Source organism: Epinephelus fuscoguttatus, linkage group LG4 (genome assembly GCF_011397635.1).
Source record: "Epinephelus fuscoguttatus linkage group LG4, E.fuscoguttatus.final_Chr_v1".
Classification (NCBI taxonomy): Eukaryota; Metazoa; Chordata; class Actinopteri; order Perciformes; family Serranidae; genus Epinephelus; species Epinephelus fuscoguttatus.
This window is the reverse complement of record NC_064755.1, coordinates 30,204,020-30,226,849: the sequence shown is the minus strand read 5'-3', so window position 1 is coordinate 30,226,849 and position 22,830 is coordinate 30,204,020. Positions and strand designations below refer to the sequence as shown.

Sequence of the window (22,830 nt, the reverse complement as noted above, 5' to 3'; positions counted from 1 at the left end):
GGGGGGCGGAGACGACTTGCGGCAGTAAGTCTGAATTTGAGTGCAGTAACTGTTTTGGCCGCATTCTTACATACAACGCCTTTAAAGCTCCACTGTGTAGGAGTTAGGGCAATATATTGACATAAATGGAATATAATAAGTGTGTTTTCTTTAGTGCATAATCACCTAAAAAATATGACTCATTGTGTTTTTCATTACCTTAGAATGGCTACACAGGCAGTTGGTCCTCGTCCATGAAGATTGGCATATTTCACCACCATGTTTCTACAGTAGTCCAGAAAGGACAAACCAAATAGCAGCTTTAGATAGGGTGATTTGCTTTTTTGCGTTAACCACCATAGTTAGCGACAAGCAGCGCCCGCAAAACACTGCTTTGTAAAGTGAAAGTTTTTTATTCAGCTTTTTTACCCATTCAAATCACAGAGTCAGTTTTTTTTAGAGAGGAAGAGACCTCTGTGGATAATTTGGGTGCTTTCACACCTTCCCTGTTCGGTTCAGTTCAATCAAACTCAAGTTCATTTACCCCCTAAGTGTGGTTTGTTTGGGCAGGTGTGATCACAGCAATCACACTCGGGTACACACCAAAACAACCAGACAGAGACCTTGTTGAGGAGGTGGTCTCGGTTACAAATGAACTCTGGTGCAGTTCGTTTGTGGTGATAACGTGTTCCGACCTTGATCTGAACCAACTGCAGTCACATGACACATAGTTTGGGTTAAACGGGAACTGCCCATTGGTCCAACAGCCCATTATTCCGACAACCCATTGGTCCAACGACATCCCATTGTTCTGACCATATTAAACCCATTGTTCTGATGTCCCGTTGTTCCGAAATCATCATGATGCCTTGTGGTTAAGGTCTGGTTAGGTTTAGGCACAAAAACCACTTGGTTAGGGTTAGGAGAAGATCATGGTGTGGGTTAAAATGAAAAAGAAAGTGGCAATCACATATCGGAACAACGGGATGTCGGACCAATGGGCTGTCGGACCAATGACATGGCCCCGGGTTAAACATGAGAATGTTACAGTCCTGGAGCACTAAAATCAACCTGCGTAGTTGTCCCTCCGTTGTGACATTAGAAAATGTCACATTTATCTTGCAAGTGTACTCTTCTTCAACAGGTTGTTTACTTCCTGGATTTCTCCTGCATGGAAATTCTGACCAATCAAGAGCAGCTTTCTCACGCAAGGCATTTTATCTGGTCCTCTTGTAAATGCTGCCGTAGGCAATTATGCAACTTTAATTCAAAATTAGTCGCTGATTCAGGCCAAAGCAAGACAACTCTAGGTCTGAAAGCACCCTAAGTCACCCACTCCATTTGTTTTGGAGAGGAAGAGACCTCTGCAGATAATCTGGCTCCTAAATCCGCCTAATTCTTACACACTGAACCTTTCATATAACTCCCTCTGGGGAAGGGAAAAAATAATATGGCACGCAAATATAATGTAAAAATAGGTATGCATTTGATACAAACTGGAGGACAAGTTAGAGTAAGTTTCTGAGGACAGCAGAGGTGTTACTCAGAGAGAAGAATTAGACATCACACATTCAGCTGTAGCTCAGGTACCTGCAGGTGAGTGCTTCATGGTAGGGTTTGATGCTGGCGCTGCGGTCCCTTCGGACGGGTCCGGGCTCGATGGTTGGCAGGCCTGTGGCGGACGTGGTGGTGGTCCATGTGGAAGAGATCCTCCTCAGAAGACCAGGGTGGAGACTCCGCCTCAGACGCTGCACACACACACACAGAGGAAAAATACACACACAGAGACACAGTTAGCACGACTGCAAAACCCCTCTTGTTACATTTTTAAATAAATGAATAAAATCCTCACCAATAAAAAACTGCATGAATAAAATAAACACGGCTGTAATTGTGTTGGCTCACTCCCACCTGTGAGATAAGGTTATTGCTTATTCGCTTTGTCTGCAGTCAAATTGATCATCTAGATGAGACAGCTGTTCTCACTGAATCTGCCTGAGATGAAACAAATGATGCAGCTGATTTAACCTGGAAAATCTGTCATGATTTGAGGCGCTTTAATTTTTTCCTTCATTGGATCCAAAGAGAATCAACACAGTCATATTGGCAGACAGCTGTGTGCCAGTGATGCCCCTCATGGTTCATTATTAGACATAACGTCAGTGTTGCATTGCACAGATACATTTCATCATAGCGACTGCGCCGGTCTGCTCCTCATTCTCTCTGTGAGTCTCTTTTGTCTCGTTCTCTCAGTCTCTTTCTTTATCTGCCTTTTCTTTGCTCTTTCTGTGGGATTCCCAGTGGTCTGTGCCCTTGTGATGCCTCCATCTGCTCCGTGCCATGCAGCAGCTTGGCACAGCAGCGCTAAACATGGCAGCCTCTCTCTTGCACAGTATTCTGCAGGGTGACCTAGTAAAGATCGCCTCAGAATCCTGAATGAGCCCATTCACAGCAAGGCTTCATATACTGAATGTGAGCACACACACTCATACACGCTGCTGGTGTGGGTCACTTGAAGTGGATGTTTCAATGACCTCCATCTGGTATTACCATAACCTTAATTAAAGCTCCCCAGAAACAGGCAACTGCTCTGATTTTAGCCAACAAATTCTCACTCTGACCTCGTCACATATTGATGTGCTTGGTCATGGGCTTTCCACGTCCACACACGACATGCAAGGTACCCTGGGTGTGTTGGTTGTTGACATTCTGGGACACTGTCTTAAGTTCTGCCTGCTACATGCATTGTCTTATTTAAAAATAGAAAATAAACGCACTATGTCCGTCCGACACCACGAATTGAAGTTTTTTTTTTCTTCAACAACAAACTTCCTGCCCATCCCACTCGGACCTTAACTTTCCTCCTTGTCCTGCTGCATTTCCCCTGATGCTGCCGGGCACCAAACTATAACGGCAACCGGCCACATATCACTGGGCGTGAGGCGGGGTACTTCCTGCACAGGTCACCAGACTATCACAGGGCTGACACATAGAGACAGACAACCATTCACATTCACACCTATGGCCAATTTAGAGTCACCAATTAACCTGCATGTCTTTGGACTGTGGGAGGAAGCTGGAGTACCCAGAGAAAACCCACGCTGACACAGGGAGAAGATGCAAACTCCACACAGAAGGGCGCCCCCACCCTGGAACCCTCTTGCTGTGAGGCGACAATGCTCACCACTGCACCACAGTGCCGCCAGTGTAAATGTATGTTGTCGCTATGTAACTGTTCAGACACCAGGAAGAATAGCTGCTGCAATGCAAAAGCTAATGGGGAACAAACAAACAGGCAACCGGACTTTCTTGAAGATGTTTCATCTCTCATCCAAGAGGATTCTTCAGCTCTGAAAACTGAACCTAGCTCTCTGAACTGAAGATGCTTCTTGGATGAGAGGTGAAATGTCTTCAAGAAACTCAAGCAAGCCCAGTTGTCTACAATGTGTGCATCTAACTCTGAGATTTGAAAGTGGAATTATGGTGCTATGGTTTGAGTTTGCAGCACCACAGTTCTTTTCTTTCATGAAAGCCCTGTAGACACACACCAAGAAGCAGAAACACGCACACACACACACACACACATCACCACCGGCAACAGCATGGCAAAAACCAGGCCATCCTTACAAAAAAAACAAAGGAAAAGAAAAACTACAGCTGATCCCTGCTGCTGTCAGGGCTGATTTAACTCTGTAACTGGACTCATCTCTTTAACTGTTTAAAGGAGAGAAGTGAGATTTATAACTTTAAATATTTCATTATTAGTAATGTGTTTTGTCGTCCATGTTTTCCGATGTTTGTATGTGCTGCTAATGCAGTGGCTTTTTTTTTGCAGCACAGAGAACATGCCCTGCGCTGGACAGAAAATGTGTTTTTGGAAAAGTGCTTGAAAGGCATCAGTATGCACAACGATGGACATCAAACTCTTAGCCAGGAGGCAGAAAAGCAAGCACAGTGCTTTCCACTCCCGCACTAACCACCTTCACTCCTCCTTCCATTCTCCTCCCGGGCAGTTAGAGCCGAGCACGTCGTCTCTGGGGAGCAGAGTCTTAATGAATGCAGCCTCACTGGCCACTCCACAGGCGCAGTTTGTCTTAGCTACTTTTACAAAGTTCCGACGATGTAATAAAACACCTGTCAGCCTGGCGATGGCTTGATGGCATGGCAGCCATCGACCACATGCCAGCTTTCCCAGACAACCAGAAGAGGTATCCTCCTCAAATAAATAACTGAATCCAAAATTGCGGTGGGGGGTCCGGTTTTGTTGACACACACTCGTCCCTCTTCGTAACCTTTTGAGAGATGCGTTCACCTTCACGTTGCCTCTCCTCTTCTACTCAACTCACATACACACATGCACTGTCTGGCTCCGCACATCTGTCATGTTGACACAGCTGTGGCTATGAAAGGGAGAACAGTGCTCGGAGCAGTAGACGCGCTCTATTTTTCTTCACTCAACTCTATGAAAATACACTCCTTCATTTGATGCTAAAAGCTCTGAGAGCAGGAAGCACTCATTAGCTGAAACATGGGCTAAAAGATTAACATGTGTGTGGAGCGCTGTGTGGTGTATAAATCATTTGGCCTTAATAAAGTGGACTGCATTTCCATTTAGGGATTATTTCAGCCGTTTCCAAAAGAAAAAAATAATTCATGACTACTTTTGATTTAACACTTCAGACTTTTGATATTTGGATGAAATATCTTCACTTTCATCTGGACTTCCTCGTATTGCTTATCTTACCAGTAAAGTGTAAATCATGACATTTGGATTTTATTTATCCCGTTACCTTGTGGATGGATGTCCTCTCCCCTTTCTCGGGTCCCTCCTCTGAGTCGGAGAAGGTGTAGGCATCGCTAGGGTTAAGCAGGGGAGCGGGGCGTGGCCGGTGCAGCGGCTGGAAGGTGAGCTGGGTGGTTAGCAGGTTACTGACGGCGCGCAGTGAGGTGCAGATGTTGGGGGGAAGAGAGGGGTCAGCCAGCAGGTCTGTGATTAGTCCGTGGGCTTCTCCCATCACTGCTATGTCCACCATGACAGTGGTGCCTGATGACTGTGGGGGCACAGGGAGACAGAGATGGGAGACATAAACATTGTCGCTGCTGTGAATAATGTGTGTTGATGGTAAATAATGTCTGAGTCTGATAGTGGGTGTGTTTGTTTTATTTGGAGCAGGTGCTGAACTATGTTCACAGCTCCTGTGTGAGGACGTAATGTGGTTAATGGATACACGAGCATCTCTTGTGTTGTTTTACTCTGCAGAACAAGAAGTCAAATTCAGTGTATTGTAAGTGTATTCACTCAAATACTATTGTTACATACATTTTTAAGGTATTTGAACTTGAAGTTGCACTTATAAATGTTTTCACATAAATAAAGGTTCATATATCTAACAGTAAAAGTGTTGCCTATAGAAACGAATCCACAAAGAATTCTCTTCTTGCACGATGTAGGGTGGCATATATCTGCTTTAGGAATTGCATGTCTACTTCCTGTAAACTCTACACCAATGTAACCTTCACCTCACTCTACCTCTGAGCCAAGCAGCCATACATAGCACACAGCCATTCATATATGTTATTGCTATGGTCTTAGACAGTCCAGAAATATTAGGTGACATGAACAACTCTCCCAAATCCAGAAGCTAGAGAGCTAAAACTCAAATTTGTGATGTCATAGGGTGTAAAGTCTGGAGCTGCTCCACAGACAACGAATCAGGAAGGATGTCATAGGTGACGCTGAGAGGAATGTTCTGAGTACATGGGTACATTTTCTGTTTCAGAACTGAGAACACTACAACAGAATAAAGCTCATTTGGGTATAAAAAAAGACAACAACCATTCTGTGGGTCCACAAAATCAGGCTCCCATTCATCGCCAATGGAGCAGTGTCTTCCAGAATTTATACTTGATGTCATCACAAGTTTGAGACTCACCTGCGTGGATTCTGGCTTTAAGAGAGAGTAGCTTATGTTCACAGATATTAACTGAACCATGTAAAACATAACTGAATTCTTAATTTAAGTGGTGTGCCCCTTTAATGCAGGTTTGAGTATTTTGCTCCCAGTTAGCATGAGGTTGTGGGTGCAGCTTTAACATCAAAGAGCAATCTAACAGCAGCCCTTGTTTTCACCTTGTATACAGTGATGTCAGTACACCATGACATCCCTGTCAGTTGCAAATAAAAAAAAAAAAAATGCAACAGAGCACACCTCTGGCCGATCATGACAACAACCATTGGTGATGCTGACTGTGGTTGGCCCCCGAAGTCGTTGAAAACTGGCATGGTTGTTCAGTGACTTGTGGTGTCAGACACCAATGAAAAAAGCCATTCTTTATTGTCGGCATGATACGTGGCCGTCACCGTTATTGTTAAAAGGCACTGAAGTCTGAAGGGTGGGGATGAGACCAACAACCATCGACTTTCACCTGGGAGACTGCTGGTCGCCTTCAGTTTGAATATAAAGCCAAAGCAAGTTCTTTTTTTTCCTAAACCTAACCACGTGTACGTGTTGCTGAAGGAAAAAAACGTAATTTCACAATGTTGTACTGACTTAGTGTGTTTATTTTGAAAGAGGCTGTATGCAAACTGTACATTTCCTGTGGAAACAGAAGTGTATTTTGAAAATGGACAATGCATGCAACAGGGAAAAGTTGACACAGCATTGCAGCCTGTCAACAACCAACGCACTCAAGGTACCTTGCACGGCATATGTCGACGTGGAAAATCCATAACCAAATGTCAGTGTGTGATAACGTTGGATGTTGGGTAAGCTGTGCACGCTAAACAACCAGAGAGGGCAGTGAAACATTTATTTTAAGCTTGCTATTACAGTTAAATGCTGACTGCACAATTATGCAACAGAAATAAGAATCAGATATAATAGTATGTAATGATACAACACTTATGGAGGACATCCTGCCTGCATTATGAGTACTCTAACTTTTGTTAATAGTTTAAGTTTTATTACTTTAATTAAGCACATGACCGGAATACTAGTCTTTCTTTACTAATAAAATACCGTATCACAGCAACAGCTACAGCTAATACAACAAAGACAGATTTGAAAACTACCTCTGCTTTTAAAAATTACGTGGGAGAACAAATTAACATTCATCAGGAGCTTTGTACCCTGTTTATAGAGAATGTATTATCTGAGGACAAAGAGAACTCATACAGCCATAACCACACCATGTTCCGAGAGTGCACTTAGCTCAGGGAAAACCCAGCACGGTACAAAATAAAACAAATGATACGTATAAAGAATTCTCCAAACACAACAATATGAAAGTAAGAAAACAACAGATGATTGACTTTGGACCACTATTACAGGAGACATGTTCAATCATAGTGTCGGACTGAGATCCTGCCAGGCTTTGTTAACTGTATTATAATTGTGGTATCACACCAAGCTACGCACGAGCAGGCACACACACACACGCACACTTACATCCACTCACACATCAAAGGCTTTATTCTACACCTTATATGGCTCCTTTTAGCTCAGAGAAAGCAAAAACGCGAGGAGGAGCAGGGAGTGGTACTTCACAGTCGTAGGAGTTGACATACTAGCAGCCTTTTAGACATCTGAACAACAACATTAGGTCGGAACATGTTCGGCACAGCTGTGCAGTGCTTGATGCTTAATGAATGGACTCATTAGCAATGTCTCAGCTAGAATCTGACCTTTGACTTCCTCACTCCCGACCCCTTCAGACGGCCAACAGCCCTCGTCTGTTCCTGACCGTCTGCCCCTCAGCTTTGAAGGCACCGGTGCAGTGTGAGCCGGCCTTGTTTTTGCAGGGTAAAGTGAAAAGTTCACAACCCACTCTTAATTGCTGCGCCTAGAGCAGTCGAACAACCACAGCTAAACACAGGTCAGTCTCAGCTGCCAGCAAATTTATCTAATAAGCTCACGAGTTCCCTCTTCCCCAAAGAATGTCATCTGATTTTTCTCCCCCAATGTCTGTTTCACTTTGACACCAGCTGCCAGGCACCCAGAATTATTCTGTTTACACTGGCTAAGTGGCAAGAGGCTGACCTGAACAACACATGTGTGAACACCTTTCATTCGTTTCCACTTGTGGGAACAGCGAGGGTTTCGCATTTTATTTTCCTAGTCATATCAGATAAGTCACTGTATTTAAGCAATTTTCCTACCGGTCTGCAAAAGGACAAAAGCTGTGTGTTCAGCGGGTGTGAGGGGCATTTCTCCACACGTGGTGATCCACACGTGATGATGACACACATTTATTGATAAATCTGACACATGACCAGCGCTGGGACCGAGCTAATCTCTTTTAAAGACAAGGAGACATCCTGTGGGACGGCTGATGGAACGTTTCTGGACAGGCGACTATTGTACTCCCTCATTCCTCCTCTTCTCTACATCTTCACTTTTTCTCCTCCCTCGCCTCTTTCCTATACTCTCCTCTAATGCATGCTGTGACCGTGAGATGTAAACACCTGTCTCTCAGCTCATTTACAGGCTGATTTAGGAGTTTGCTAAAGAGAGAGGGGGGTTAAGAAGAATATAGCTGCTGGAGAACATCTGGCTTGTCTCAGCATCTCCAAAGACACATGCGTGCACACACAAACAACCTCTACAAACTTAACCCCTGGTTTTCACAACACAGCTGACACAAAAGTCAAGTTAAAACATACATTTCAAAGACAAAGACTGACACACAAATATACAGCAACGTTGGCATCGTCCTGAGCGTGCAGCACAGAGAGAAATGTGCACACAGTTACACACACTTTGCAAGGAGGACGAGGTTTGCGTCACTAAGCTTGACTACCTAAAAAAGTTGGACCTGAGTGGCCATGAAAGGGGAGGGAATGATGAATGGGTTGGGTTTGATTTTGCGCAGGGAGCAAGCCACTTAATGCCCAAAACCTGACATGAAAAATAAAGTGTGGTGAAAGACTCCAGGTGCATGGGCAGCATTTGAGATTTGGGGACACAGTGGGGATCTTGCGTCTACTGAATTTGTACTATTCTTTTGGCCTGACAAAAAAAAAGGCAAAACCTGTGTGCGACTTAAAAGAAAAAGCCAACAGCATGCTGCTTTACAAAAATGTGCTGTTAAAATATATCTCCCTTGAAAGATCCTCCTTACAGAATGTTTGTGAGACGCATAGTGAGGGCTTTGAGCTATGAAACAAAGCTAACTGCAGGGAAGGATGAAGACTGAAACGTCCCGACCATCCCTGGCACATGTTTTTATGTATCCCTTAAAAGTTTGGCTGGAAGATACGTCTTGATGTTCCTAATCTTCCAACAATCTGCAACCTAAAACTTAAGAATCATCAATGGACATCCTGTAAAAGATCAAATTGTGACTAAGTTACATAATACCATAAGGTTATATAAGCATTTCCTGTCAGGTTAGATGATCAGTTTCATCCGTCAGCCGCAGCCACCTCTGTAGCGGCAGGCTTTCCTCGCTGAGAGGATAGCTCTCACACGAGCTCCACACAGTGACCCCTGTCTGGGAAAAAACGTACAAAAGTATCATAGAAAAAAGCTTTTGGACAGATGTTATGATGGAGCTTTTCAAATTTCTTAATATTTTTCTGAAAGCACCACGATGGGTGTTCTTTTCTTGGACGCATCTGCAGTGTTTGTAAATTCCATTAAGCGCTGTCATTAAGATCAACGTATTTTAACATTCCATTGAGGCTGTATATGTGTTTAATGACTTATTTTTCTAAATGGTTCCCTAAGCATACATGCACTTTTTTTTTTTTTTTTTTTTACCACATTCATAGTAATACACATTCACATCTGGGAACTGTCAACACCCGTCTGCCACTGGCTCACACTCAACTCTGTAGAGATTCTTCTGAGAAATACACCCTTCAGAGTTTGTCAGGGATCACGCATCTCGCAGAGTTGTGCGGAGGAGATAAGGAAGTAACTAAATTATAGAGCAAAAGAAAAAAGGGTTGTCTCTTTGATCATCGAAACAACAGCTTCCTTGGTTTGGAAATGATTCATCATGCCTCTGTTTCCAAGTGAGATGGATCAATCTTTCTTTTTAAAGACAACATACACACAGAAGGTGGCCGTGAAAACAGCTGGCAGCAGCAGGCCTGCATGTCAGATGAGTGACAGACTGACAACCCCTCATCTGGTCAGATTAATACATCGGCACATCGGACGAACTACTCATCAACCAAGTTCCTAACTAACAATTAACACAGGCTTTTGGTGTTTGATTTTACTTAAATTTTGCCTTTTGGTGACAGTGAAAAACAACTATGGCCCACAGTCTGGATCAAGCAACACTAAGACAGTGTTAAAGGTATAGTTTGACATTTTGGAAAATACACTTTTTGGCTTTCTTGCTGGGAGAAAAGAAGATTTATACCCTTCTCATGTCTACATGCCTAGCATGACTGGCTCTGTCCAAAAGCAACAAAAACTGCCCACAAGCACCACTGAAGCTCACTAATTAAAATATTATATCCTGCTCGTTTACTGTTTACTTTTAGACAGCTGAAAGTCCTCATTCTGGGAGACATATAAGTGCCATCTAGTGACACAAAATATATGGTTAAAACTTATGTTGTTTGAAGTTTGATGTGACATACAAATTTTTAGCAACAGTAACAAGCTATGATGCTGTTAATTGATAATATAATAATAATAATTTCATTTGTATAGTTCTTATCAAAACAAGGTTACAAAGTGCCTCACATAGTGCATGAAAATATAACAATAGCAATACAATAATTTAAAAAATGTTAGTGTGAACAGAAGCAAAAATAGAACAAAAGGAAATGAAACACAAAAGTTACAAATCAAAAAGTACAAAGGGAAAGCTTTCCTGTCAAAATATGTTTAAAGCAATGATCCTCAGGCAGAGCCTCTGGGCCTTGATGGCAAATGCCCGGTCACCTCTAGTTGAGCCTCGATCTAGGGACGACTAGTGAGGGCAGGCTTGAGGATCTCAGGTCACGGCTTGGAGCATAGGTAGTCAGAAGCTCAGCTGTATAACTGTGGGCTGAATCATGTTGAGCTTTAAAAGTTAATATAAGAATCTTAAAATCAAGTCTGAAGTTACCTGGCAACCAATGGAGGGGGACAAGAATTGAGGTGATATGTGACCTATGGTTGGTCCCAGTTAAAATATGAGCTGCAGCATTCTGTACTGGTTGAAGCCGAGCTACTGGAGATTTCCTGAGGTATGTAAACAGTGCATTACAGTAGTCAAGGTGCAAGAATACAAAATAAATAAAAAACAAATAAATTAGGAAGTAATCTTTTGAGGCCACTGGGACTTTGCTATTGTATTATTGCAACATTTCACAGAGGCCAGTTTGTGACAGGCTGTTCCTACAGACAATAAGGACATTCCTAGCTTGGAGTATGGAGCAAGGAAAATTCATTCAGGTTTTTCAGATATGTGGAATTGTTTGCAATTTTGATTTTGCACAGCATTGTTCAGACATTAAAATAAACAGTTTTATACGTTCATACACACTGGTGGCTATTACAGATAAACCCATTGTCCCCGAATGATTCTGCGCTTCCACTCACTACAATGGGACCAGTGAAGGCACTTGTGTGAGCATAGGGGGAGTAATTTTGATTTTGGGAAGTACCATGTACACGGTGTGCATATATTGATATGTTACTTGTAAACATACAGAGACATATTGTCAGCAGTGTGTACAGCTCTTGTTGGGATTGTATTGAGTGCAGGAGGGTGGATGGGGCGATGGCGCAGCCGGAGGAAATATTTATATGGACACTATTTTATGGACTGTGAGTGGGCTTTTAACAGTGGTATGGTTGGACTCTGACAAGTTCACTTACATGTCATGTAAATACTGTTATTTTGATTTACCTCAGTTTACGGTTAACTCAATCCTTACCTACTAATTTTTTTTTTTGTTTTGAGGTGGTTTGGTGTTGTTGAATTTGAAATTCAATAAACTTAAGTCATAAAAATCTTGTTCAAAGACAATGCTTCGTTTTTTATACTTTATGTATCTATCATGTCCTCCTAATCCCAAATAGATAGGAGAGAAGAAAATATCCCAAACCAAAGCTTGGGTCTCAGGAGACTCATTTTTACCTTACAGACATGTGAGTGGTATTGATCTTCACGTCTGACTCTTAGCAAGAAAACCAAATCCTGGTATTTCCAAAAATGTCAAACTATTCCTGTGACTAAATGAAGCAGTCATACAACACTATAAGCTGTACTTAAGCCTGTGGACTGGTGCTCTTGGGGATGGAAAAGTGAATGAAAATTACAATTTCATAACAGTTAAATATATTACCCAAGGGCACCTTAGCAGTTGAGTCATTTAGAGAAATATTTATTCCATATTTCATACTTAGGAGCCTATTTTTGTGCCATTGCGGGTTAACTGTGGTGACCTTTCACTATCCAAGAAGTAATATGTTTTCGGAGCATGTGGGTTCTTTCCTGCTCGAAGCCATTTGGTGTTTTTGTGGCTGGCCAATCCTTTGCATTTAACTGGCAGGAGGCACTCTGATTTTATGCAGGAAATGCAGGAAAGTTCCCATTTCGACTGATGCCAGCCCCTGACATACCCACTGATGCTACTAATCCGGCCCCTGTGCCAACACCTCTGGTCACAAAATTACCACAAATCTGTGTGATATTTGGTCACAGGCCTGCAGCTCCTGTTGACGTGCTACATTTGATAAAACTGACTACCAGCGTCAATAAACAGTTTTTATGACTCCCCAACAAGCACAGCCATATACTAAACCATGCATGAACATTCTGTTATGACATTTTACTATGAATAACAACAGTGTACATGATCAATGGCCTTAATTGCCTGTGTGAACGCAGCTTGGAACAGTACGTCAATAGACATGCCATAGATTAACACCCTCGCAGCAGTTCATGTAAACCAAACCAAGGGCCAGTCAAAACAAACCAGCAATCACTCCTGAAGAGTGAAAAGCTGTTTGTCCACACAGCTTCTCTGTACTCAAGGCCCCACTCTGCTGGGAGTGTAGTTTTAGTTGCAGTAATGTGCACCAAACTTCAACCAAATAATATCTGCCAGTAACTCTCACTGCTGGTTTAGTGAAGATATTGTACCAGATCAATTCAGTGGGGATCACTGACTAGGAGCATTTGATTCAAAAGCTTATTTACAACGTCAAAAACCTAAATTCTGTAGTGCATACATGCATCTGCAAGACTTGTACTCATAAACTTCACATGCTCGTATACACAAAATGTATATTTCTCATGTCAAACATAATTTATTACAAACAAATCCATCGACCCGTTGCAACAGCGCTGAGCAACTGAAATATGCTTGTTGGTGTTCCTGCTGTGTCCACATGTTTTTGCCAATAACTCTGCAGAAGACAGATGAAGTGCATTTGGTGCAACAAACAAAACGCTGATCCTTCTGTCTAATGATGATTATTAATGAGATACACGGACAGAAAGGTCACATTTTTGCAATTTCTAAGATGGTCCATCTTTGTGCACTTTTAACCCCTCAGCTCCCTCATCTAAACACACAGTCCTCTTAGCCTCGAGTAAAACACCAGTGATATGTGGGCTTCTTAAAATTGTGCAATGGTGAGAATATAATGCATCCCACAGGAGAGCTAGAGACTGGACAAATGCCTCGGGGGCCTGCTGGAGAATGAAAGGTATTTGATTCTCTCAGTAAACACATTTCAATAATGTAAGCAACTCCGACTCTTCGTACAGTGCACAGATACACACACTGCTGTGCTTATTTTGCAATTAACCCTCCGCACAAATCCTCACACTCTGAGAAACACAGGAATGTGCTGAGCAAGAAGCCGAGGAATATATTAAAAAGAAATACCCCTCAGAGAGTCCATTACTTTTTCTCAGGTTGATTTCATTTACACAGAACTCTCTGCATGTTTGAAAAATCATTACCGTGCAGTTTTCTATTTCAGTGGCAGCACAGTTAGCGTAATGGCCCTGATTACATCTGTCGAGATGGATTAGCCGAAGAGGAGCCCGGGAGATGGTGATGGTCTCCACTTAGAATAACAGAGCGGTGATACAGTGTGAATCACAGCACAACAGTAACACAAAACTCCACCGAGACACTCCTTGCTCCTTGCCTCAGCTCCTGCAGCCAAAACTACGCCCAGCAGCACAGCACTTCCCACTTCCCAACCAACACGCAACCCCCGTCTCCCCTCACAACCCCTCCGTCAGCTCAGACCGGAGCTGTGCTGAGCCAGGTCCTCGGCTGCAGCCAGGATACAATTACACGCTATTACATATTTTATTAAAAGGGGGTGTGCTGGGGGATGTGGGGGGAGATCAAAACAAAACAAAAAAGAAAAACTGCCTCATTAAAGATTTACTGGGAAAGGTCAAGCCAATTGACCCCTGAGCCATGCAGCCATCTCATCTCCAAGGAGAGGCTTGTTTTTCCTTCCACATATTTCAGGGTGTTTGATTCCAACAAAGGAGCCAACTAAGATAAAAAAAAAAAAAAAATCAGAGAGAGACACACAGACAGACCGGGAGAGGCAGAGGCAAGAGCTGTTGGAACAGAGGACAGGGGCAAACAAAAGAGATGCATGAGGTAAAACAGATGCCGGGCGATGAGTGAGTGAAGATTTACCGCATGATACAAGTGGTTAAACATCCATCCATCATCAGCGCTACAGTGGGCACAGTCACGAGTTTTTAAAAATCTTGTAAACTGAACAGCCATGCTATAAACAAAACCAAGTTAAAATGTCATTCTGTTCCTCACTTTCTCTCTGAGAGGTGGCACCATCTCAGAAGTGTTTTACCGCTGCACGTCATAAACAGTCAAAATGTTGCCATTGAAGGTTTCTGCATAGTTGCGTAGCCGATACACTGAAACTTCAAGTTTCAACAACGCTGTGGTAAATGTGTGGTTAGGTTTAGGCACAAAAAAAACAACCTGGTTATGGTTAGTAGAAGATCATGTTTTGGCTTGAAATACCCCGTCTGGGTTGCACAATCCTGGCAGGAAAATCAGCGATGTCTTGATAACAAACAACCGCTTTTCCGGCCATAATCTGGGCAGCAATGCCTCTGTGTGTCTTTGGGAGGAAAGGCAGATGTCTCGGTAAACAAGACAAGGTCAAAACCTAGTATTTGGCTGGTCTGTATATGATATGCTAGAGGGCTTTTAATTTGAAACGAAGACTTTAATTTGAAATAGGAAGTGGCCGGCTATAACCCATGTTATGTTCTATTGTTCGCTTTGCCTCCCTTTACAGAGCTGGCATGAGCTGTCCCTGCTGTTGCGTCCAGCCCAAAAACTCACGTAAATGCATGTTAAAGTGAAGACCAGTGAGACACAGTCACACAGCAGACGGGACCTGCTTTCTCTCAAGCTGTACTCACTGATCAAGCTCCTTTTCTCTCAGTTAAAACACAACCCTCCTCACCCCTCTTCAGCCCCGTTTCCACCCAGCACTACAGTACGGTTCAATTCAGTGCGCTTTTTTTCAGTTTCCACTGTGAAAAGTTGTGGATGGTACCAATGGAACTGCTCTGTACCGTCTCCATTTTTGGTCCACTCTCTGTTGGGGTACCCAGCACACAGATCTGGTACTAAAAGGTGGGCCGACTGTTGGCAACCGGCAAATATCCCATCGAGAGAGACTCTCACTGCAGCCTGTTTTATGTTGTTCAGAAAATGTCGGCGTGCAGCCTCGTTCTGTGGACGATAAATGAGGTGCAGACTGATGAAGGAGGAAATACAGTGAGACGACAACCCCGCCGACATGAATGAGTACTGTTTGCGGTGGAAACGCTAGGGTCTAGGTACCATGTATGAAGGATTACTTTTGGTTCCAAAGGTACTATACAGAAAGTGTTTGTTGGAAACGGGGCTTATGTTCCATGTGACTGGTGGAGGCTGCACAGCCAAGTTCAAAATATAAATGTCCTATCAGGATCAATTACCAAAAGAGAATTTTGTCATTGTGGTGGCAACCGCTCCAACATTTTAACATATAATATTCACTTCAGTTTCAATCAGTGGCTTCCACTTTCCTCTAATAATGACTACGGCACCGATTCTGACTTTGTAACATGTAATAGTCGATAACGTTAAAATAAATGTAAGGCCTGTGTCATACAGATATGGCTGTTCCTCAAACCAATGAGGTGATCCCCTCTTTCCTCCATCTAAAACTGCCATTTCACTCGCAGGTGGCTGGCTAGTTAGCTACTAATTCCACCATGCTTTTATGCTCATGTAAATGAGCTAAACAAAGTAGTCACTCATCTAATGATAGCAATGTGCTTTGCTATGTTGTGACATGGGTGTGTGAAAGAAGCATTAACTTACAACATTTTACTCATATAACAGCTGGCTTGTTAGCTAGCTTCCTTGCTAATTCAACCATGCTATCATGCTACACTGGTAACAGTGTCCATGCCTCTATCAACCTATGCGCCTTTTATTTTAAAAGAGCAACAGCCAATGGGGAAACACCAACTTTCACGTTATCACCCAGTCTGACCAACGATGTAGCTTCATCGCTCACTCACTCACCCAAGGACAGACTTTTGCATTTATAGGGCTGGCCTTGCTTTTGCGGTACAACCAAAAATAACTGCTTTTCGTGCCTAAAAAGTGGCTGGAAAAATAGCGACAAGTTGCTACAAAACACCCACGTTTGGTTCCTAAAAAGCCGCTAGAAACACAGCACATGTCTCAGTGAAAAACAGCTGGTTTGGCGTCTCGCTTAGGTGTCAAAGAATTCACCATCCTCTCCACCTCCAGATGTTGAAATCAGCTTATATATTAGCCATATATGTTAATATGATACATATGAAATGTGCTAATATAATGTTTTTGTGGTTTGCAGAAACATACAGTGCCAATATTTTCCTCTGGCGACTGGGCTGTAAAAAGCAGGAGCTTGAAAATTGTTAATGCCTATGTATCATTTGTGGCAGATCCAATTATTTCCCAAGCAGAGGACAGTCAGAGGCGCAGCAGTTGAATGTTTTCACTGTCTTTCAGCCTTAAATGCAGTCTTGCCACAGGACCTGATTTAATGAGAAAATACTCCACTAGACTGTCATGATGGGACCAACCAGAAAAAGGGCAGTGACCTTTTTCAACTCTGAAAGTCACAGTTTAAGAAACGCTGATCCCATGTGTTTGAAGTGCTCACAGTGATTTTGAGAAATCTTCAACATGACTGCAATGTCATGGCTTGTCTGCCTCACAGACCACTCTTGCAGGCTTTCTGTAATTTAGAATAACAGTCACAAGATCCGGGGCCTACAAACACTCTTTTCTCCGATAATCTCCGCAGGTAATGTTCCAAAACCAATGTGTTTTCAAGTCGAATACAAATATTTAAATAGCTCTTTCCATACATAACTTCACTGTCAATTCCTAAGCTAAAACATCCACCACAAGCTTTGGATGGGGGAAAAAAAGACGCGGTTTGGAAAATGAGCCTGCTAATGTGTGCATGTTGGCGACTACGACACAGTGGAGATCAATCAAACGCTCTGGTCACTGGGTGAAGAGCGGAGTGTGTGATTTACACACTCTACAAGGTGCCATGGCGTAGTGGGGTGCTACCAGCCTCTCTGACCAACAACCTGGTCCAGGAGAGCGGAGCCAAGGGAAAATAGCCACGAGATGGAGAGAGGTGCCAACATAAGCCTTGACTTCTTACACGTCCTGTCAGTCTCTGGACTATTACAGGATTCCACTGACGAACGCAGAGCACCAGTCCAAACACACACACACACACAAAAAAGACTGAACTGACCACTGAGTCTAAATGGCAGCTTAGGGAATGCATCAATCAAAAAATATGTGCTTGCCTACTAACCCCACATAACAAATTGATATGAGCCTTGGACAATATTTCAAAAGGGTAACATGCTATTTGAAAATGTCTCCGCTCGAGGGGGATAATACTGCAAGGCTGATTTTGGGAACAGATAAACCACTATATGAGTCTTAGCATCTCTAGGAAATTACACACTGTGTAATTTGATTTCAAGGCCAATCCTGTGCTGCACAGTTATGATCGCTATTCATGAAAAATCCCCTAATTTTACCCCCAAACCACAACTTTTCAGTATCTATTGCTATCCAAGCCTACAGGGCCGGACCTAGCACATATGGCGCCCTGGGCAAGCTTCCCAAACACAGATAAACAACTAAGCTAACAAGTAATAATCATAAATAACAAACAATCAGAGAATAAATTATGTGCATATTTGCAAATTTCATCCTCATCTTGTTTTTGTCCTCCATCTCAGATGGCTTTTGACTGTTCATCCTCTTCTACTCTAGCGCCCTCCTCATACACTCCACCATCTCCACCATGTACAATTTTTTAAATGTCAAAAGGCAGCTGCCTATGTGTCCTATAGGAGGATCCACCACTGCAAGCACACAATGTCAGCACAGACAGCTTTGCCTATTCATGTCTAAAGGGTATCCTCCTGATGGCAGAACATGTAGTACAGAACACATACTGTATATGGCCATGTCAACACCAAGGGCATTGTTCCTCATGTACTCCAGAGTCCTGCCCTGTGGCTCCGTAGCAGCTCAATACACCAATTCCCAAACACACACACATATATTCTCCCCCCACCAAAGATGGCAAAGGTAATCTCAAGGATGCGGCTGTGTGTCTGTCCTCTACAAGCTGCGCCCTTGTGTCTGAGTCCCTGTTGTTACAGTTCCCCAGCCTTTAATGGCTTGTGCAGTACCTTATGCCCAAATCACAGGCCTGCGTCCTTTAGAGGAACAGAGTAGGGGAGAACAGGGACGAAAGTGTCAGGGGGACGGTTGCAACACAGAACTTTTCTCTTGTAATTCAAAAGTAGGAAACTTGAGGGGAAGTTCGCAGGAGGTACACTCCCACTTTAAGTCCATAAGAGAAATTCAGCCTGATCCAATCAGTGTAGTAGAGTTACAGAGTGGATTATTCACTTATTAAAACAGAAAACATTAGTGTTTTCCAAATTTAAGGTAACGCTTATTTGTTGAAGACTGTAAATGTATATCATCTGTTAGACTAGGGGTAGGCAACCTGCGACTCCAGAGCCACATGCAGCTCTTTGGCCCTTCTCCAGTGGCTCCCTGGAGCTTTGACAGAAAATTATATGGAAACAAATAACGGTTATATCTTTTATCATATTTTAATTTTCATTTATTGTTGTGGGCCTAAAGTGATTCTTACATTCTTCAGCTGTAAAAATGCATAGCCTATACACTGATTTAAAAAAAAAAAAATTCAACATTTTGTCAACTAGAATGTGAGTCATACGTCTGGCCTGGTGCCTTTTCCGCTATTCAGCTAATAAGGCTGTGTTACCTTTATTATGAGGCTCAAATATGTTTTGCAGCTCAAGATGGATTTTTTTTCTTTTTGACCTAAAATGGTTCTTTTGATGGTACAGGTTGCCGACCCCTGTGTTTGACCTGTCCATAGGCGAAGAATCAGTGAAGGTTTAATTTATCATGCTAGCCTATCTTTGGTGCTAGCCAGGGTAAAGTTGAAGAAAAAATGGTAAGGATGAAAGTAACATGGCGTTGCTTGTCGGTTTGCTTAGACTGACCTGGAGAAACATGCATGATTTAGAGATTTGAGTGCACATGATGAGTAAAGATATGTGGTGGTTTAAACATCTTATTCTAACTCAATGTTATTCATAAGAGAAAATGTGATTATACATCAAGATGAGTTTGATGCATTGGACACATTTCATACAATTGCGACATAAAACAAATAAAATTGAAGTGAGAGTAATATGGTTATTTGCACTGAGGACTTACTGAAACATCAATGTGCTCTATATGCCGGAAATATTAGATACTTGTTTGTGTTTCAATTTAACTGTTACTTTTGTCCGCTCCCTGAATTTCTCTTGTCCCAACAGAGAGGGGGAAAAGTAGCAATGTGCAATGTCAATTCTCAGTCTGATTGCATCTGACTCATTTGTCCAAATCTAAAAAAAATGGCTGGTATCGGTAGGGGACGTGTGTAAAATCTGTTTAGTCTAAATAAATGCATTTCTGTGTAAAGAGTGCAACACTACAAAGTTATACTTTCGTCCCTGCTCTCCCCCAACAAGGACTCTGGTGGGAAGTGACACCTCTGGACATGCTGTTTAACCAGGGCTGAAATGAGTGGGAGAACAGGTCTGTTAGTGGTAGGATTTCTGCTATTTGCGTCATTTATAAGGTGTGTGTAGGCGAGCGACAGAGATCAGGGAGCTAGTTCCTGTGTGTGTTTTCCTCTCAGCTGTTTATCATTATTGTTATTACGAGTGTGTCTCTTTTTGTATGGATGGCGCTAACCTGTGATCCTCGGGAGCCTCTCTTGTGGTCCCAATCGGAGCGGGGGAGCATCTGTGGGAAAACGGAGACATGTTCAAACCACAGTCCTGAACATCCTGTTCCTGTTAGCGTTCTACAACAGAACTCACAAAAGCAACACCATAATGGAGATATACAGTACTGTGCTGTAGCGGGAAAGAGGAGGAGCGGGAGTGCTGATGCAAAGAGTCAAGGAAGTGTGGGGGGAATGGAAACGCTCATAAATGCAAAAATGGGTTTTGTCTATTTTTTTTTTTTCACTTTCCATTAAGTGCAGACGTCTAATGCAATTTCACAGTCAGGTTTGGTTTACTTTAGCTCCTATTCACTGCCTAAGGGCCTGGTGGAGGCTGAGGATTTTTACGCTGTCTAATTACCAGCCACTGTGTCCTCCCACAGGCCTCGTAAACCAGTTTTCCACTTTCTTGGGAGTCACCGAATGCATCAGTGCAGCTCTGTCACTGATTTTTGGAGCAACACGCTGCAGGAGAGCCAAGTCAACACTAGAGCCCCCCTGCCTCTGCTAGGGCTTTCTGCCCCAGAACTGAGAAGCCCTGAGAAACCCAGCATGCCGCTGTGACAAATTGCTGCTGCACACACTGAGGCAAGGGGCTTGGTATAAGAGCCAAATTGATAATTCAGGTATAATTTACTGTGTCAGAGGAGGTCACTGAGTTGTGCCATGCTGTGAGTGAAAACATTGGGAAAACAGTGGGTTTCAGTCAACAGTGCCGTGGGCCTGTCCGGACAGCAGCCTTGTTTTGTGGAGTGTCTTCAAACTGTGTTCCTTAGGTCTAAACAAACAATGAAATAACCAACAAATCCTCCAACCCATACGATCATGTAGGTTGGTTGTTCCTATCATGGATGTATTATTAGATCTGGATACTGGACCCTAAGGAGGCTCTTGTTCAGTCCTATAAGAACTGCTTTCCTGGTGCATACATAGTTGTACAAAGAGGGCAGCATCGGAGGTGGGGCCCCGTTCATTCTTAGTTGCTCAGTTGCTCAGTGGTGCATGAAGCCAAAAAAGTTTGACTTCCCGGGTATAAAATGAACCAGATCTTTCGCATCCTTTGGCCCACAGAGCAGGTGCACAAGAGAATTTCACTGACCAGGCAACCTAACTTTTACCAGCTGAGCGGTAGACTCACACGTCAGTCTTTGGACGCTTTGCTTAACTAAAGAGTGATGACTTTCTTCCTGATTTTGTGTTTAGATGGGTGGATACAATTTCAGACTTTTAAAAAACTCCGTACGTTGCAGAACCAATAGTAAATCTGCAGGGCGGTCCTTCCATGGCTCGCTGAACTCTTGTGCTTGTAAACATAGTCCGACTAGAAACACATGTAGCGGTACAAAATGGCTCAGCCGTGCTTGCAGAAAACGCCGTCAAAGTTAGTGGATGTTTGTCGCGTTTGCGGCAACACATTCTTGCCAACTAAAAGAAACAAACATAATCTTTTACAAGGCCATGACTCATCCGTCCGGCCAGACTATAAAGGGAATCACCTTGCTGAGCTTTTAGCTATATATACATATACATATATATATATATATATATATATATATATATATATATAACGTTATATATCACATTTTTCACATCACTGTATCACCGTTTAGACTAATCCAATGTTTGTAAAGTCTATAAACACAATGATTGAACAAACATTACTATTTCGGTGTGCACGTTTAGCTGGGCTAACCATTAGCTGTTAGCCCTGTTAGCCCTGTTAGCCCTGTTACCCGTTAGCGGTGTCTGTAATAGGTAATAACTCATTCAACGGTCCGTGAAAAAAATATTATTTCGAGCAGATATCTTAGTTACAACATGATTGAGCTAGCAAAGCAGTTTTGTCTTGCTATGTGTCAGTTTTGGGAAATCACAATCAGTGTTGTGTGTAACAAGCTACAAAGTAACGGTTACAAAGTAACGCGTTACAGAAACGTAACTACTTTTATTGGGTAAAAAGTAGTGTAACGTGTTACTACTGAAAATATGGTAACGGAACGTAGTTACTTTGTCAGTTGGGCACAGCGTTACTTTTCCCGGGGACAGATTTGACGGTGACACTGCCTGTCTGCCTCAGCTGCGCACTAGGCAGGAACTGTGACAGTTGCCATGTCAACAGTACAGACAGGAGCGCCAAAATCAAGAATCGTATGAGGAATATGGAAGATACACATGCCTCCTCAGATTATTTTAATGGTTTGTCAACCGAAGACAGGTTAGCTTATTGTAATAAGCTAACAATTAGCAACGGAGTGAGGTTTCCTGATCCGTACTTAATGTCGGGTCAGTGGTTCACCGACCCAATGAAATGGCCTAAGCTACAGTGACCAGACATTTTTTTATATCTTGTGGAGAAACCCAGCGTTTATACGCATGAAAAACTCAAGGCATATACGTAAATCCCTTGATGTGTATAATTTTGTACTTTGCGGTCATGTCCAAGATATTGATATATACCGGGATTTATCTGATGGTTTTTGTG

At 42.8% G+C, this 22,830-nt stretch overlaps 1 protein-coding gene across 3 annotated transcripts in view; it reads right to left on the bottom strand.

Annotated features, from left to right (window-relative positions):
* LOC125887178 (cGMP-inhibited 3',5'-cyclic phosphodiesterase A-like) overlaps positions 1-22,830 on the bottom strand; it is a 124,408-nt gene that overhangs the window by 44,218 nt on the left and 57,360 nt on the right. For 2 of the 3 annotated variants that reach the window (XM_049573821.1, XM_049573820.1), the window contains exons 2-4: positions 20,315-20,365; positions 4,770-5,030; positions 1,570-1,727 (exon numbers count right to left, since the gene is read on the bottom strand). In XM_049573821.1, coding sequence (XP_049429778.1) covers positions 1,570-1,727; positions 4,770-5,030; positions 20,315-20,365 — 470 coding nt within the window. The remainder of the gene's footprint in view (positions 1-1,569; positions 1,728-4,769; positions 5,031-20,314; positions 20,366-22,830) is intronic. The other variant, XM_049573822.1, reaches the window with a different exon arrangement.